General features: G+C 38.4%; 1 protein-coding gene across 11 annotated transcripts in view; it reads right to left on the reverse strand.

Annotated features, from left to right (window-relative positions):
* LOC147102099 (general transcription factor II-I-like) overlaps nucleotides 1-18,778 on the reverse strand; it is a 209,191-nt gene that overhangs the window by 22,006 nt on the left and 168,407 nt on the right. For 10 of the 11 annotated variants that reach the window (XM_085964295.1, XM_085964294.1, XM_085964296.1 and 7 more), the window contains 8 exons: nucleotides 18,554-18,612; nucleotides 15,537-15,599; nucleotides 8,296-8,367; nucleotides 8,006-8,189; nucleotides 7,803-7,861; nucleotides 6,736-6,810; nucleotides 6,302-6,400; nucleotides 3,954-4,055 (listed from right to left, as the gene is read on the reverse strand). In XM_085964295.1, coding sequence (XP_085820421.1) covers nucleotides 3,954-4,055; nucleotides 6,302-6,400; nucleotides 6,736-6,810; nucleotides 7,803-7,861; nucleotides 8,006-8,189; nucleotides 8,296-8,367; nucleotides 15,537-15,599; nucleotides 18,554-18,612 — 713 coding nt within the window. The remainder of the gene's footprint in view (nucleotides 1-3,953; nucleotides 4,056-6,301; nucleotides 6,401-6,735; nucleotides 6,811-7,802; nucleotides 7,862-8,005; nucleotides 8,190-8,295; nucleotides 8,368-15,536; nucleotides 15,600-18,553; nucleotides 18,613-18,778) is intronic. The other variant, XM_085964299.1, reaches the window with a different exon arrangement.

The following is an 18,778-nucleotide window of genomic DNA, read 5'->3' on the forward strand; positions in this document are numbered from 1 at the left end:
AGGTTGAAAGACACCGAGCTAGCGCTACTCCTGTATCACAAAATCTGAAACATGTTGAACAGTCAACTAGAAACAGCAGTACACAAAATTACATGGAGCAAATAAGCTGTGGCACTAAGATTTGTACATTTGTACATGAGATAGGAAAAATAAACATTGGAGCAAATTTTAGGCAAACTGGAGCTATTCTTAATTTAAAGTTCAGAGAAGACGTGGCGTAACAAGAGTGTCTCTCATTTGAATCAGGTGGGTTGTTTTCAAGCAACTATTAACCAAAGCAACACATCATACAATTGCAACAGTGGAACAACTCCACAAAAGTAAATGTCAGAGTAAATCAAATGCACTATACAGACAGTTGGCTTGGAGTGTGTTGCATCAGAATTCTGAACTATGCATTAATGACTCGAGTTTCACGTGCAATTATTGGTTTCAGAATTACTCATCGTTACAAACTAGTTATATGTGCAATATACTATATACACTCAGTCTCCAATCAGCTAATCTGATCAAGGCGGCGTTGCCTGCACACAACGCGAAGCAACGCCACTCACCAAAATGGAAGTTTAGTATTTTGTACTCGACAAGGACACTGTGCGACGGCACTTGAACTAGGGAATGTTAACTTTGATTTTGGTACTGCTCTGTATTCTACTAGTACTACCTTTTCTTGCCCAGGCACGTGCAGATCAGCAGTCAGGTTGGTTTAAAGGGATGCCTCCATCCCAGTGATTGGAACCCCTCCAGGATGCACCGATAGCAAAATTCTTCAGAGCAGTTCCAAGAATTAGCAAACAATTGTAAAAGGCAGATATGGGAGATGTGTGCTCCTTTATAGTAAAATTCTAAGTGTTTTTGTTTTCCTTTAACAACAGAATGTTAGAACCCATTATATACAGCTTGATGATCTTAAACATATGGTTTGCAAGATTTTGAGTACAATAAAAAGAGAACAGGTGACACTATATTTTTCATACAGACTTTCAAGGCAAATTTTGAGATGTAAAAGTATTTAGAAGAGATCAAGATGGTTCCAGGGATGAGGGATTACAGTTACGTGGATAGACTAGGGAAGCTGGGGTTGTTATCCTTAGAGCAGAGAAGGCCAAGAAAAGATTTGATAGAGGTGTTTATAATCATGAAAGGTTTAAATAGAGTAAATAAAGAGAAACTGTTTCTAATGGCTGAAGGGTCGATAACCAGAGGGCACAGGTTTAAGGTGATTGGCAAAAGAACCAGAGGCGACATGAGGAAAACCTTTTTAATGCAACAAGTGGTTAGGATTTGGAATGCACTGTAGCTTTCAAAAGGGAATTGGATAAATACTTGGAGAAAAAATTGTATGGATATGGGGAATGAGCAGGGGAGTGGGATTAACTGGATTGCTCTTCGAAAGAGCCGGTGCAGACTCGATGGGCCGAATGGCCTCCTTTTGTGCTGTACTATTCTATGATTCTATGAACAAGCGATATCCAGTAGGGACAGGTTTGATGCCACACTTGTCCAATGACTGGATTGATTGCATTCATGTAGGAGTAAAGTCACAAGAGTTCACAACATGGGATAGAACAGGTTACAGTTGTATTTTACAGACAATATAATGTTTTTTGAATATTAAAAGTTGCCTCTTGGTGACATTATCCAAAAACACAATGTCAGGTTCCATATGTACACTGACAACACCCAGCTTTACCTCACTTCTCTCAACCTCCTCTACTGTCTGATTTGTCACACTGCTTGTCCGACATCCAGTGCTGGATGAGCAGCAATTTCCTCCAACTAAATATTGGGAAGACTGAAGCCATTGTCTTTGGTTCCTGCCACAAACTCCGTTCCCTATCCACTGACTCCAGCCCTCTCCCTGGCAACTGTCTGAGTTTGAATCAGGCCATTCGCAGCCTTGGTGTTGTATTTGACCCCGAGGTGAGCTTCCAATCAAGTATCTGCTCCATCACCAAGACTACCCATTTCCACCTCCGTAACACTGCCCGACTCCGCCCATGCCTCAGCTCATCTGCTGCTGATCCATGCCTTTGTTACCTCGAGACTTGACTATTCCAACACTCTCCTGGCTAGCCTCCCACCCTCCATAAACCTGAACATCAAAGCTCGGATCCTAACTCACACCAAGTCCCTTTCACCCATCGTCCCTGTGCTCGCTGATCTACACTGCCTCCCTGTCCAGCAACACCTCAAGTTTAAAATTCTCATCCTTGTTTTCAAATCACTCCATGGCCTTGCCCCTCCCTATCTGTAACCTCCTCCAGCCCTACAACCCTCTCTACGCTCCTCCAATTCAGGCCCTCTTGCACATCCCTGATTTTAACTGCTCCACCATTGGTGGTCGTGCCTTCAGCTGCCTAGGCCCCAAGCTCTGGAATTCCCTCCCTATACCTCTGTGTCTCTCTTTCCTCCTTTAAGGCACGCCTTAAAACTTATCTCTTCTGTCATAATCTCTCATGTGGCTAGGTGTTAACTTTTGTTTGTTCACATTCCTGTGAAGTGCTTTGAGACGTTTTTCTATGTTAAAGGCACTATATAAATGCAAGTTGTTGTTTAGATACGAATTTAGCTTCTCAGCTGCGCAGCGCTCCAGGGTTACCGCGCAGTCGACTTTTCAATACAAAAACCATGCATGTGCGGAATTATGAATGGCCCACACAACAGCATAAAAGATTAGAGGGAACATTGCTTGCAACCAATTTCGGTGATGTGCCATGTAATATGAGCAGGGCCTGTGATTTATGGCGACTGAATAAGACAAATTCTATTATGTTGGATTCTGGGAATTCTACCCACTTACAATTAGGGCCACTGTTCATCATTATCGAATAAGTGAAATTGAGTTTTTATTACTCGGGACTTCACAATTTTGAATTGGTTTTGTGGATCAAATTCCATGATTTTATCCATTTTCCATGAGAACCACTAATCAGTGGCGTTGACTTTGACATTCTCCATGCAGCAAAAATAAACATTAGTTGTGTTACAATTGTAATTACACAGACTTCTGCTCGCACAGGTTTTACACTAGTTTACTTATTGGTGTAGTTGTACCTTAGTGGGAGTTTGGCAAAGTCAGATATGCTGGCATACTAATGTTACATGCTTCAAGATCAGGACTGTTTGCAAGCAGGACAGGTGGTACAGGGTACCTTGTCTGTCAGAGTTTGCATTGGGTCATGTTTTAATTAGTTAACTCTGTTCACTGGTGCACTGTGGTTGCTACAGCATCATATTTAGCACAGAACTTTCCATAGGACATAGGAGAAAAGGTGGCATCTGGTAAGAGTTCAACAAGAAGCACCCGCGGTTAGGATTCAACCAAGTATATTTTGCTAATATATGGAAGATAATTCTGTGGTGGTCATAACTTATGGGTTGAAAACAAAATCCAATAAAAGACAATATCTAACTTTCACTGGGATGGCAACTAGGCTTGTAAAGTTTAATTAAAGCTCTTTAAATGGATACAGTGACAATGACTTCAAATTACAGTCTTATACCAAATATTATGATACATCAAGTATAACCACAGGATGCGAGTTCCAGAATACAATATTTTTATACAAATATTTTCAGCACAAAGACGGAAATGTATTTAGATATGCACAACAAAAAAAGCCCCAAAATTTCAATACTCCCCATCATGCTAGATGGGGTTTTAAATAAAAAATAATATTTTGTGGGATCTTGGTTATGTGAGGACAGAGTGGTGCAGCTGACACACCTGGTTGCCCAAATTTTTTTTGATGTGCCCAACTAGGCAGATCACAGGATCACTTTCACGGTCAGATTGTTTTTATGTTTTGTTCCCTTCCACTACCCCAAATCCACTATTCAAAACTTTAACAAGGTTCGCAATATTCCATAACTACAACTGCTATCATATATCCACATGATGATTCCAAAGTACGTGAATTGCATTCCATCTGCTTAACTGCTTTTCTTACCAAAAGAGAATTCCCTGCCTCTTGGTTTGAATGTAGCATTTGCGGCAACATTTGAACCATTTGCTTGTGTGTTATTTCCAACAGGTGGCATTTCATCAGAAGCTGTCAATAAAAACATAGAATAATTCAGTTTTGTCCGTGTAGTTGCTATGCAATGGTCATCAGCTTGCATGTTTTCTAACAAACGGTCTTCAAAAATCTGCAGAACATCAAGTCTGTCGCTTTCTTAAAGCTGAACTGTGAATCAGCAACCTGTTCATTTTTTTTTTTAATGCTAGATTGCCGACTGTACATTGGCCAGCCAGGTGTCTGACACATGCAGAAACCATTCAGCAAGCTGAAGAGTTTCTAATCCTTATACACACACCACTTACCCAAAGCCAAAGAATTTAGAGGCAGATTTGCAAGATATATCTTTTGGAAACCCCAAGTATGCACAATTCTACTGCTACAGCTTAACCAGCTAAAACACTGCAGCATACCAACAAAAACCACCAGTAAGATTCCAGCTGTTTGCCAGTAGGGTAATAGCTTCCAAGCTTATCAGGAACAGACTGAAGAATTCCACCCCAAAATAACAGGTCTACACTTCCAGGACTCATTAATAAGCCACTCAATAATCAAAACTGCCCTGAAGTACAGCAAACTTGCCTTGTCCAGGTATTGGATTACCAAGTTTGTCACGTACACTTAACTCTGGTAGAATCTTTCATCAGCAAGTATGCCATCTTGTAGCCAACTCTGCCCCAAAGAGACCCCCCCCTATACTGCTTCTCAGGGAGGACAGGTTAATTAATTGATCCGTGGACAACTGACAAGCATGGATTGTAGGCATCAGGATCATATCATGAGTAGCACGGTGAGCAGAAAATCTGCAGTAAAAGGCAATCCTCCTGTTCACAGCACAGACACACATCAATATCAGGTGGCTGCAGCACTAGTTGGTGGTGGAGAAATTCAAGCAGCAATTGCTTACCCTTCTGCAACCCAAAACACTGAATATACGATGGGCTCAGATCTGCCCTTCAGGTAATGCTTTCCAGAAAATATCACAAGTCTCAGAGACCCTCATTAGACTAACATCCGCCTTCAGTGTGGCGGAAGGACCTATGCACGAGAGCTTGCAATGTGCCAGTCGCTTTTCTGTTCTAAACATCCAATGTCAATGCTATGCAACATGCTTACTCATCACTAACTGCTTAATCAAGGAAATGACGTGCCTACTGTCAGACTGACTCCCCTTCCCGGATGCCGATGCAACAAGCTGGTGTCAGGTTGGGTCCTCGCTCCCTGCAACTGTAAGTGACTTTCTCATCCTTTGAAAGTAATTCAACTGCCATATGCAAATGAATGGTTTCTAAATCAACATTTTTACCTCCCTTCTTTCCAGTGGCTCAGTTGGTAGCGCTCTCGCCTGAGTCAGAAGGTTGTGGGTTCAAGTCTCACCCCAGAGACTCGAGCACAAAAATCTAGGCTGACACTCCAGTGCAGTGCTGAACGAGTGCTGCACTGTCGGAGGTGCTGTCTTTCGGATGAGACATTAAACGTCCGCTCTCTCAGGTGGACGTAAAAGATCCCATGGCACTATTTCGAAGAGCGGGGAGTTATCCCTGGTGTCCTGGCCAATATTTATCCCTCAATCAACATACCAAAACAGAGTAGCCAGTTCTAACGAAGGGTCATCGACCTGAAACGTTAACTCTGTTTCTCTCTCCACAGATGCTGCCTGACCTGCTGAGTATTTCCAGCATTTTCTGTTTTTATTTCAGATTTCCAGCATCTGCAGTATTTTGCTTTTGTACCAAAACAGAGTATCTGGTCATTATCACATTGCTGTTTGTGGGAGCTTGCTGTGAGCAAATTGGCTGCCGCGTTTCCTACAACAGTGATGACACCTCAAAAAAATAGCACTTCATTGGCTGTAAAGTGTTTTGGGTTGTCCGGTCGTGAAAGGCGCTGTATAAATGCAAGTCTTTCTTCCTTTCATGACTGGGTGCATATTTCAGTTCTAAGCCCAAGCTCCTAGCATCTGCTATCATTTCATTAAATGTAGCAAGCATCTGTGAATGCTGGTCACATTGGCTGAATACTGAAAAATCATCTCTCTCAGTAGCCAGCTTTGGAAAGGGAGCAAAGATGGTGATCCCAACGTTGGGAGGAGGGGGTGGGGGGGAGAAATTAGAGCAACAGCCATATGAAGGCAACATCCTTAAAACTCTTCCAAATAAAAAAAAAAATTAAGATAGAGTTGTATTTTCTACCGCACTTGAAGGCCAAAGCCGGAAAATCCTTTCAATCCATAAAGCCAGAAGGAATAAAAGTTCCACGCTGTACAAACAGAAAAATACCTTCTATGATAACTTCTATCTCTGGGCTGCTTGGAGTCGTCAATACTTGTGGAGTCGGCAATACTTGTGGAGTCTTCTCTGGTGCAGAACTGCTGGAGTCTAACAAACGACAGAAACAGGCACATTAGAAAATCAATTATTATGGGAAATTAAATATTTCAGGAGCGATATTTTAACATATATATTCCCCAGTATTAGTGTTTCCTTTTAGCTCTAAATGCTGTACATCTCATAATTACCTCAGTATATATTTAGTGAATTACAACAGTTTGTGTGTGGTAAAGAATTAAGAGGGTGAATTTTAAAAAAACCCATTAGGAATGCACCTTGAGCACAAATTACAAATGGTCTAATCCCAAAAACAAAAATTCCACATGCAACTAATTAAAGTACAGATTAGATAATGTAATATGTTCGGAATATGATCCCTTCACCTTTGACAGTTCGGGTCAAATGCGGCTCAGCTGGACGGATTGTACGTCTCCTCCCTCTGTTGGTGGCCGGGGTTCCTAAGTGAATTAAGTTGGACAGTCTAATTCCAATTTCAAGCACATAAAATGCCTTTAAAATTTTAAATTAATGCAACACTTCAGAACGTAAGGAAATATATTACAGTACAAAACAATTTTTCAGTTAGAGTTCTCTCTGAACGTATGACAATACCACACCCTGCCTTGTAAAATTGACTCTTTTCATTATAATATGGATTAACTCCAATACTACTAGTTTGCTATAGCAATGGCAGAAAAAAAAACTAGTGGCCAACAATGAATAGGATGAGAAAAAGAATCTAGTGTAGATTTGTATTAACAAAAATTCTATACCGAGCAGAGATGATTATAAAATAGCAACAGAAAACGCTGGAAACACTCAACAGGCCAGGCAGCATCCATGGAGAGAGAAAGAGTTAACGTTTCAGGTCTGGGACCCTTCATCAGAACTGGAAAAGGCTGGAGATGTAACAGATATTAAGCAAGTGCAGAGACAGGGTTGGGGGGGGGGGGGGGGGGGGAGGGAGGAATTGAAAGAACATACTGTGCTTATGTAAGAGGCAGGAAAGAGAAAATGTTGCAAATGGGAATGTCAAAATCATACAGCATGAAAAATGGGGGCAGGGGTTAACATTTTATCTTTCCTGCCTCTTACATAAGCACAGTATATTCCTTCAACTCCTTTCTCCCCCCCACCTGCTTATTATCTGTTACATCTCCAGCTTTTTCCAGTTCTGATGAATGGTCCCAGACCTGAAACGTTGACTGTTTCTCTCCACGGATGCTGCCTGGCCTGCTGAGTGTTTCCAGCATTTTCTGTTGTTATTTCAGATTTCCAGCATCCACAGTATTTTGCTATTGTAGAGATGATTATAAATTGCTCTTAATGTCATCGTGTAAAATGGGATATAAATTCCTCACTTCTTTGCTATAAGCATTTATGAAAATTAAGTAACAACTTCCCTGTAGCCCTGGAAGTCATGTTTGTACAAAGATATCCAGATCCTTACCATCAGTGCTTTTCCCTTTTTTCAATCCATCAGGGAGGTGAGGGTCCACTAGTTCTGGCCTAGTTGATAAGCATTAAAATCAGTATTACCAGTAGTTACAATAATTCCCGATTACAAAAATGATTTGCATTTACATAGTGCCTTTAAAGTAGCTGAAGGAGATATTAGGAGGGGCGAATAAAAGCTTAAAATTCAAGTCTTACTTTTTCACAATAAATTTAACTTTTGCACTCCCTCGAATGATCCTTTCCAGTCTAGGTATTCCAAACCATGTCGGGCTTCTGAAAGGAATTCCATCTGGTAACCCTTCTACATAGAGATGCTGTGGATTGGACTCAAATAATGGATATGGCACCTTCACTGGTTGCGGAAGGTCCAGAGCTTCAGCTGCAGGCAATAGTATTTTGTTAGACTTGAGTAAACTATTGTGCCAAACAAAGTTTTGCAATCTTAATTTCAAAAGCCAACACTACAAAGTGAGAAAGCAACTTACCAAATTTTGTGTTAAATATCTCCTCAACCTGTTTTCTTAGTTTGGTAATTCTGATATTCCAATCTTCTTTCCCTGAAACAATTTAACATGGCACATAAACTTTTTTTGCCCCCTCTTAAATGCTTTCAGCTACCTATAAAATTATTGGAAAGGTCACTAATTTAAAAACTACAAAGACACAAGTGCATTTAATGTTAACACATCAACCTCTACAAAGTCAAACATCTTTGGATTGGTATTCAATACAGCAAATAACACGTAACAACAGACATTGTTCTTTTACAGAATATACAAAGTGTAACAATTATAGCTGTGTTAATGCGTGCAAAGGGGCCAAATAATGTTGGGCTTTATCAGTGTTAGAGCACAGGGTGCACTTTAGTAATCAACTGTCGCCAGAGTTAATACTACAAGACTTGGAGCTGATTAAACACACTTGAAGATTAACTGTTAGTATTAGAAATAATTTTTTTTTTTTTTATAAAGTGGCAAACGTCTACTTTATTAACGCAAGCTGTCTTTGACAATTTGTGGACTCTGTCGATACTTTAAGAACATTTCTGTAAAGTGCTTAATGTGACAGACATCAACAAGTAGTACAGCACCACATGCCTCATAAGTTTTACCATTCACAACAGAAACAAACTATATCTAAACATTTTCTGCATCGAACAAAGCCTCAAAAGGCATCATTCTCATGGTAAATGCTCACTTTATGGTGCGTAATCCAAATGTTCAGTTAAAATGAGTACCATCAGTCTGTCTCAATACTTTATGAATGTTCAACACAACCCAGTGTAGTTATGCTTTGTGATTGTGCTCACAAATTTCCTGTATAGTCAATTATATTTAAGTGTATGTGTATTTGAAAGATCATGAGCTCCCCAATATTGGCAACAGCTATTCGTAGTGCCCGACAGCTTCTTCAATGAGAAGACTGAACTTTAGATGCTGGATTAAATGTTATGGAGGATAGGAATTCAATGTATTTAAACTTCTCAGTGGATGCATTCACTTGGGAAATTTGACATGCGGATAACATTGGTCCCACTATATTCAAGTTGCTCTCTTCCTCCCCAAATTTTGTGGCTTTTCTCAACCAAAATAGATCAGAAAAGTCCATGCATCTCATTTATTGCTTTCCAGCTCAACGTGTACCACCTGCTTCTGTTGCCATGCACCTGTTATGACAACACTATCATGACCAACTACAAATTTAAAAAAATGTCATATTCCAATTTTAGGCTGCTAACTATTATACAATGGGCCTGAATCTCCGTGCGGGCAGATGCCTCCGATTGGGAAAAATCTACGAACTTACCTGCTGGCTCCGTCGGCCCGAGGCTTGCGATCCTGGGCCTCTGCTCGACGAAATACGCAGAGGCCCAGGTATCCCAAGGGCGCATGCGGTTTGCAAGCGCCCCTGGGATCACGTGGGCCATGGGGAACCAATCAAAGAAAGGAATCCCCCTTCAGACTTTTGACAGGTCTCTAAACACAGATCTGTCAAAAGTATGAATGGGGATCACTTAAAAAACACATTAAATTAAAAAAATGTAAATCACATTTAAAATTAATTAAAATTACATTAAATGAAAAAAATTAAATGGGGCTAAAAATAAATTTACCTTTTTTAAAAAGTATTTTAAAATTATAAATTAGTGAAAATGTGTTATTTTTTTAAACTCTTATGCCAGGCATAAGATACTGAAAGGTTTTCAGCGGGCAGAAGTTGTGCAGAAAGCAGAACTCTCTGCCCGCGGAGGCCCATCTCCCGGACATGCCTGCGATCTGTCAAGCAAGTGCCGGGTTTTAGCGCACATGCTTTGCATGCCTAAACTCGGCACTTGCGCTCCTTTGGGTACGTACACACCCTTGGGGGTCGGAAAATCCGGCCCGATAGCTTCTTGATACACAGGAGTGTCATTTTTGAGTTACAGTTATACTTTTTTCAAAAACTTAAAAACTAAGACTAGCAAAGGCTTGCTTCTTTCAAATAAGCAGCTGATGTATTTATACTTCATTTCAGAAATGAAGTGATTTTTAAAAAAATGTAAACTTTCTCTTCGGTTTCTGGGGACTAGCAGTCATCAATGTCATCTGAACCAGCTTCAAGACAATTTGCTCGAGCCAAATTGGAATCAAACTGAATCCATCGCAGTTACAAAATGGCTCGATTGAGGTTCAAGTATTTTCGAATGCTAAAGACAGACCTAACACAGTTGAGCAGGATGCACTGAAGGCAGCCTTTCAATTACTATGGTAGTGGGGGAGCGAGGGGGGAGAAAGATAGTTAGTTTCTATTCCAATAATTCTTTTTTTTTTTTTATAAATTGAGAGAAAATATATAGAACTTGCAAAAATGCAGACCAGTTTGATCGCTGCATAAATGTCAATAGTAAAGAGGGGTCAATCATTTCTCAGGTATTGTTGCTCATTATTTTCCCCCTTTAAATGTCATGTTAATTTTAACGGCATTCGTTTTTGACGCTCAGGTTGCTCCATGTGACCGAAATCCAAAACTGATCAGTGAATTCACATTTGACAGAGCCTTCTGTAAACCGCAAGTTTTCTTTCCAGCAAGGATTCATTCCACCTACAGCAGAGCTAAGCTATGACACAAAAACTATGCAGATGAGCTGTATTGTTGTCCTTGGCTGGTACCAAACTTACTACAAGCTACTTAAAACAAAATTATCATTTTTAAAGCACATATTTTCATCTAAAATTTAAGAGTCACGTTTGATCATACATTTCTTTACAATTAAAAAAAAACTTCGTTCCTTCAAACTTTTCCACTTCAGCTACTTTGGCTCATGTATTTATATAACTTTTATTTAAAAGTTTCTTAGCTGCAGGTCCAGGGAAAGCATCATATGAAGAACATATCCTGAGCCAATCAAGTTTGACTCCTTAAATGAAGTTTAGCGATTATGGTCTAGAGACTGAGCAAGAGAGGAAAGAAAGTGTTCGTTAACAAATGAACCAAATTGTTTTGTAAATTAGAAAATAGCGACCAGGGATAGCCTTTGCTTCTCACCAAATTTCTTGCTCCAAAGCTCAGAATAAAATATGATCTTTACTGATTGTTCATATAATTCAGTAAGAACACATGGGTTGGTTCTAACCAGGATTGTTGCAATGGGTGTTCTGGTAACAAGAACAGAAGACAGATTTTACCCAGCCAGTCTACTGCAGGTACTCTTTTTCTTCACATACTCTTGGGAGCAAAGGAATTTATGAAACTTACTCATTTCAGAATAAGTTTGTCTCACACTGGTATAACCAATACTGGATGACTTGTGATCAGAGCTATGGTCATCAATTGGCAATGGTCGACTCGCCGTGTTTTTCTCCCGTTATTGTTTTAATTTGGTCTCAAATTTACTTTATGCATTTTCCATCAAGCAAGGGATAACTCATTCCTACACGGTGTAGGAAAAATGTTGTTGCCAACCCAAAAAATATTTCTGATGTAAGGCCATCGACCTGACACGTTAACTTTGTTTCTCTCCACAGATGCTGCCCGACCTGCTGAGTATTTTCAGCATTTTCTGTTTTTATTTCAGATTTCCAGCATCTGCAGTATTTTGCTTCCCCCTCCCCCCCCACACAAATATTTTGCTGATAAGGCCTGTCCGCCTAGAAAGACCTTGATAAGCAAGAGCTCATCAAGTAAGAATCCTATAAAAAGGGTTTTTTGTTTTTTTAATACAGAGTTCTTGACTAGAAGATGCTAGATTATAACAAGTAGAAGCTCCATTACCAGTGAAACTTCAATGGGTCAGATTTCTGATGTAATATTTTGAATCTTGATGAGTAAAGACATTCTTGCGCAGATGTTAGATTTCAGTTTTAATTCATAAGTCAGAAAAGAAGTGAGGAAATCCAGAAGAATCCAGTTCAGTTAAGGAAGAGGTTCAATGTTTATAATAAATTGAAAGTATAGCATAACATTACAAAGTTAGAGGAGGACTGCTGATGAATCCAGAGGAAAGACTACAGATGGTTTGCTGAAGGCGTATCCAGAGAGCAGATTCTGTGCATTGCGGAGAATGATAGAACTGTTTTTATATAATGTTGAACTGTTACCAATTCAAAGAAGTGGTACACTTTATTATAGTTATAATAACAAAGTAGGACGAGCACGACTGCTATCTGCTGCTTCTCAATATAAACTGAAAGTTGAACACTTTGCCAAGCACATACTCCTCTTCAAAGCAGTGGCTGTGTTATAGAAGTTAAGCCCAATAAAGGCTACGTAGGATAGTTTCTGCCAAATCAGATCATAGGATTCGTTTCCTTACATAATTTTGGTACTTAAATTGAACAACAAATCCCGCACAGGAAAAAGCAGGTGTATCCATAAGAAAGGAAAATTCTACAAAAGTCAAACATTGAGACAACCCAGATACGATGAGATTTTCTCTTCTTTGGTCTGATGGCCAATAGCATGGTGTCTCAAGACAAAATCATCAGTAAAAACAAAGCCATCCACTAATAGTCCCTCATACTGAAGGTGCAAGGAACACAGTAAAGAGAAGTTAACCTGACGATTACAATTTCCAAGGAAACATTAGGTTCAGGGCCCTTCAATCAGGACCATATCAGGTACTTTGTATTTGTGGTGAATGTTTTCATTAGAATTCTAGTTCCAGCAAAACTGATTGATGGTCAGACTGCTGCTGATGTTTTTATTCAAGAAAGAAAGAATATTTAAGCTTGAATGTCATTTATATATTAAGTTTTGCAAAGTTGAGTGAAGGTTTTGGAGTATTATGAAGTTTCAGAAAGGTTAAATTGAAGCATAGGAAATACAGTGTATATTCAAGGTGCCATCTATAAACCAAGAAATGAAAAATAAGACGACGACTATGGACAATAACCTGCTGCAGGCATACCCCAGAGAAGGAACAAGCACTGCAGTGGTAAACAGATTTATCCGATACATCAATTAACCTGGTACCTGAGGAAAGATGTCATAATTTTGACCCTTGGGTAAAAAAATACTGGGAGCTTACTACTGATAACTTGAACTATAGACTACAAAAGGTTTACGTGTCAAGCGTCTATGTAATTTTGGCATTGAGCGTTATTCTGCTATTCTGTGTAACCCAACCAACAACTGTCACAAAACAGAAATTAAGTTTGTTATACTTGTATTCAATTTGATTCTGCTGATCTATGATAAATATTAGTTAGCTTTTTAGAACTACATCACTAATTATTGATACTGAACATTACAATGGTACTAACTGTAGTGTGGTAAATGTAGTTAAATAATATAGCTGTTAGCAACACACTTCTAGGACCTATTTAGTCTTTGATACCTCTGACAAGTTAAAAGTTCAGTAGTAATACAGCCTTCCTGGGGAGAGAATGGGAATGAAATTAAAAAATAAATAAATTAGACAATATTAAACCCTAGTTACAAACATAAATCCCAAACAATTTTCCCATGTATATTGTTGGATAGCAGGGGCATCCCCGAGGCCTTCCAGCTAACTTATGTAACATATTGGGACTGTGCCATTGAACTTTCCTACAACTGTCATGCCCTAACATGAACTCAGCGGTCATATTAAATTATTTTGTAACTCCCAAGTTATTGTATTCTTGGCAAATAGTATAATAGCGTGGTTATTGTCTGTTCAGCGAACTATATTATGTTTTATTGTATGAAGTAGTTTGTAACTTTGGAATGCCCAAGTTGAATGATTTCTTGTAATTGAGGCGAGTTATGCAGGACAACTGAAGAGCAAACCAGGTATCACTAAAACCTTGGACACAAACATAAATTCCTACAAGTGCATTCCACATGGAATGATAAAAACATGGTTGTCCCTTACTTTGCAACAGCGCTAAGTTTCCAGAGTTTCAGCTTACACGGACAGATAGAAGTCAAAATTATATGGAAATACAAAGTACAAGCTTACTATAGTGATACAATACAATTCACTAACAAAACATAATTGAGTTTATGCTGCCCCTCCAAATTGTGCATCTGGATTTTTCACAACAGCAGCAGAGTATAAATAAATCCATATATAGTAAAATAATGTGGGAATGAGTACAAGCTGCTCATTTGAGAGGTGAAGGATATGAGAAGTTATAACACAACGAGTGAAGGAAAACAAGACTTTGAATGCTGCCTTGTGCCACTTAGAAATACATACACTATGGCCTAGGTAATGCTGAAGCAGACCAGGTTTGAATCCTGAAACTTAACTGGGGAAAATGTTAAATATTTGGACAGATGAGTTAAGTCTTTGGCTGTCAAACCTACTGAATGTTTTAAATATAATAAATACATATAGAACTGTCGGGTAAAATGAAAAGGTTTTCCAAGTGCCATTATAAATTATTTAAATAAATCCTTTAATGCAACAACTGCTCCTAAAAGATGTATAAAAGAACAAACATTTTCCCTTCAGCTCAAAGATAATGAGCTTTTGCAAAAAGAAAACTGATCTACAGTGGCAGATTAGTTGAATTGGACCAATGTAATTTAGTTATGCTTTAATATCAGCATAATTAATGGGCTCCTTATTACAACTCAGTTTTGAAATGCCAACAATGATATGCTTTAACATGGGATCTTTTAGTTACTGGAATAAAAAATAAGCATCTTAGATGAGATTTACTTTAAACTAAATTCTGAAACAAACCTACTCTGCTGTACTGAAAGCCACAGCTGAGTGATTATTTTACCAGAGTCAATCGGTCACGTGAATCTGTACGAAAAGTTTACAAGAGATTTTAAGCTGAGAAGTTATGAAAATATCAAGAACTAAAAGGGACAGTGAACTTGCATGTAGAGTTTAGCTTTAGTTCTGCTGGATCACTTAGTTCAGCTACATTTTATTCCAGGGCATATAGGCTTAGATTCCAGCCTATGTTAACTTTAGATATGTTTTTCTTCTTCCTGAGGAGGAATGAATAATCATCATCATGGTGCTATCAAAAATTGTGTAGCTTATAAAAATATATGCACGCAGTCCATTTCACATATATGTGTTTAGTATATTAGAGACAGACTGATACCACATGCTGTTGAGTTCTTCATCTCATTATTCTAAACACTCCTTTGTGCGCGATGGTCATTAGTTGCACACAATTAAAGCATTTTTATATTGCACTGCCTTTCCAGTTGCACTAGAAAAAAAGTATGACAAGGTTCAGGTAATTACATTTCTGTACTGAAACATGAAAGTGCCGTCGATAAAAACAGTGTGTGGTACCTGAGGCATCAGCAAAAGGTGGCATCAGTCTATCCCTAAAATGATCACTGTTATGGACTGAACCTGCATAAATCAGAAAGTAAAATGCAGTAAGGAAAATACAAGAATAAAAAGTGACACACATTTAGCCTGCAAATATAAACATGAACCAGCATGGAATATAAAGCTGATACAGACACAATAGTATGTTTTTCTGGGCCATATCAAATGTCAACCTGAAAGATTTTTCAATTGTAAGTGCAAATAATGAGTACCTGAAGCAGTTAACAGAACCATTGACCTGTTTTCAAAACTCAACTTCTAGACTCGTCAGTGTTGCTATGGTAGAGACATGGCACCATAATAATACAGTAATAATTACCATCCAAAAATAATTTCAAGAAAGCCTGAAATATAACAGCATTATTTTTATTACTTTTCATCAACTAGGATGAAGCAAATGATGACAATGTTGAGTGATTCAAGTTTTTAAATCATTGTAAGCACAACTCCATTGATCTGTTGAGAAAGATATGGGCCATTAAAGTTAAGTTTCTTTTATCAACATGAAATAGAACATTTGGTAAAGAGCAAACTAGAATCAGTTTTCCCATAGGAGGGAGGGTAGGGATGGGGAAGAGTTAAATAAACTTTAATTTCCCCTACACTACTCCAAGTGTATAGTCCATCATTTCCTTAAACCTACATTTAGATGAATAAATTAAACATGTTGGGATATGCAACCTTTTGTAGTTCTATCTTACCAATATATACATCCACTTATCCAGCATGTTCAAGATCTGAACAAGTTTTACTAAAATGCAATATGTACGTGATAATTTAAGCAATTTTTGCAGCATTGTACTTTAACAATTGTACATCGTTTCCTTATATTTGACATGTAAGAAGAATGTTTCTTTAAATTCTCAAGTTCAAAATTAAGTCTGCAATACAGAATCTCAGAATGTATAACACAAGCAATTAAGTTAGCAAGTTTACAATGAGAGCTAGATTGAGTATCTATGTTGAAATGGGAAGCCTAGCTGGAGAAGCAAAACTGAGCTGTGTTATAGTGAGAGGGAATAATGGAAAAACAGGTTATATTCAGAGTTTGCCTTTATAAATTTCCAGCACTCGTGCATGACAGCCAATGACTGTCAAAAATTTTAAATAGTCCAAAGTAAACAGTAAGAAAAGTAACTCACCATGTCCCCCCAACACACAAAAAAAAATCTTCCATACACTTGACCTATTCAATCACAATTCCAGGTAAAGTACAAGGCCATGGCTTTCTAAAGTCTTTTATTTTTCAAAGTTATTCCACTGAATGTCCCTCTGTTGACGCAGACTTTGCATAATCCAACAGCAATATAATAAAAGGTCGTCACCATGGTTGTTCATTCTGTTCAACTTTCTTTCCACTGACTAACAATGGACTTTGTAGAGTAAAATGGCACATGATTCACTAAAATTCTCACGCAAAGTCTCTGCCCAACAAGGATGATCTTAGCCACCTCAATTTTCAAAAATATTACTAAATTACACCTTATTGATCATCCATGACCTAGTTAAGCACTGTGGAACCTCAATAATAAAACGATCAGGGGACTGCCGCATAGCTACAGCTGCATCTGGATTTGCTCAACAGTCCAAGTTCAGACAGCAAACAAATGACGCATCACCCCTGCTGAGAAAATAATACGGATGAGGGAGAAAATATTACGGATGAGGGAGAAAATATCAGTGCAACAACATAAATAGTTAATCAATAGCAACAAAAATTAACAAGTTACGAAAGTCAAAGGACACTGCACATGTTTCTAAGAGGGACTAAAGAAACCCACTGCTGGAAAACAATGTCGGTGTGCTTCATCATGTAATTAATGTAGTGAGAGATCAGGTGGACTTAGTACCACATGGTTCATACCAGTGTTATTTATACCGACGTCAGGTAATCAGGGAACTAAAGCATTGATACCTTAAGCCACTGCTCTGATTTAGTCACAAAATAACAGAAGGAAAAACAGACAGAGTGAAGGGACTTGCATTAATATAGTGCTTTTCACATCCTCAGCATATCCCAATGTACTTCACAGCGAAATGAATTATTGTTGAAGTGTGGTCACTGTTATGTAGACAAACGTGGCAGCCAATTTGCATACAAGGTGCAAAACAGCAGCCGGTCATTTACCACTCAATAAAATTCATGTGTCAGTATAAATACAACTATGATACAGGGGTGCAAAAATTATAATGAATTACTATAATAGTTATTTTGGTTTTACCAACCCTGCTGGCCTACTGCTGTCTCCCATCTGACATAAAAAACATTTTAAATTTAGCAATATGCATCGACAAACTTGTAAGAATTTGAACAAATTAAATCTTTAAGATATCTATAAGGCAATGGCAAAACCAGTGTAGAATGTGCTAAAACTTTTGATCCATAGCAGGCTACTGCTAAAGCAGATGATAGATGACAAAAAGGTGAGCATAAGCCCCAAGGAAAGATTTACAAATGATACAGAAAGGACATATTTCTGACACAGTATGTAAATACAACTGAAAAACCTTTTTTTTCCTCCGCCATTCCCCATTAGGAAAGCTGGTTTTCACCCATTTATGATGGATAACAAAATGAGGAAATGCGATTGGGGTCCACTGATTTAATAGGACCCCGATATACATAAATTCATGAGGCTCCAGTCTGCAGGGGCTCAGTCACCTAAGTGTAGTGAACAGTTAAAATGGTGGCCAGCATGATAAACAGGAAGAGGGCAAAAATGCTTAATTTTAAAGGCCTCCCTGCTGGTGGAATGGGTGTAACTATGTTCAACTCTCTGGAATGGGACTTGAATCCACAACCTTCTGACTTAGAAGCAAGAGTGCTACCATTGAGCTATGGCTGATGAGTAATGTCACAAATGTAGCAGATATATTGCATATCACTTAATACAAAGTGGTGATTAACCTCTCCCACAAACATCTGCATTTATTAATTTATACCAAGAGAGTATGGAGGGGGAAATGGCTCTTACCTGGTGGGTCTGATCTCTGTATACTGGATTCACTTTGCTCATTAACCAGTAGTTCTGATCTAGGAGAATAAAAATTGATTACATCAGACAGACAAAAAAAATGAACGTTGAATCATATTTTATTGAATAAAAAGGAAATTAATTTTCCATCAGTCTTAACTAAGAGTAAATTTTAGGTTTAAATTTACTATCAACTGACTAAAACCTTCAATTTGCATCAACTTC

Source organism: Somniosus microcephalus, chromosome 22, assembly GCF_052327205.1.
Source record: "Somniosus microcephalus isolate GS21.2 chromosome 22, FLI_Smic_1.0, whole genome shotgun sequence".
NCBI classification, from domain to species: Eukaryota; Metazoa; Chordata; class Chondrichthyes; order Squaliformes; family Somniosidae; genus Somniosus; species Somniosus microcephalus.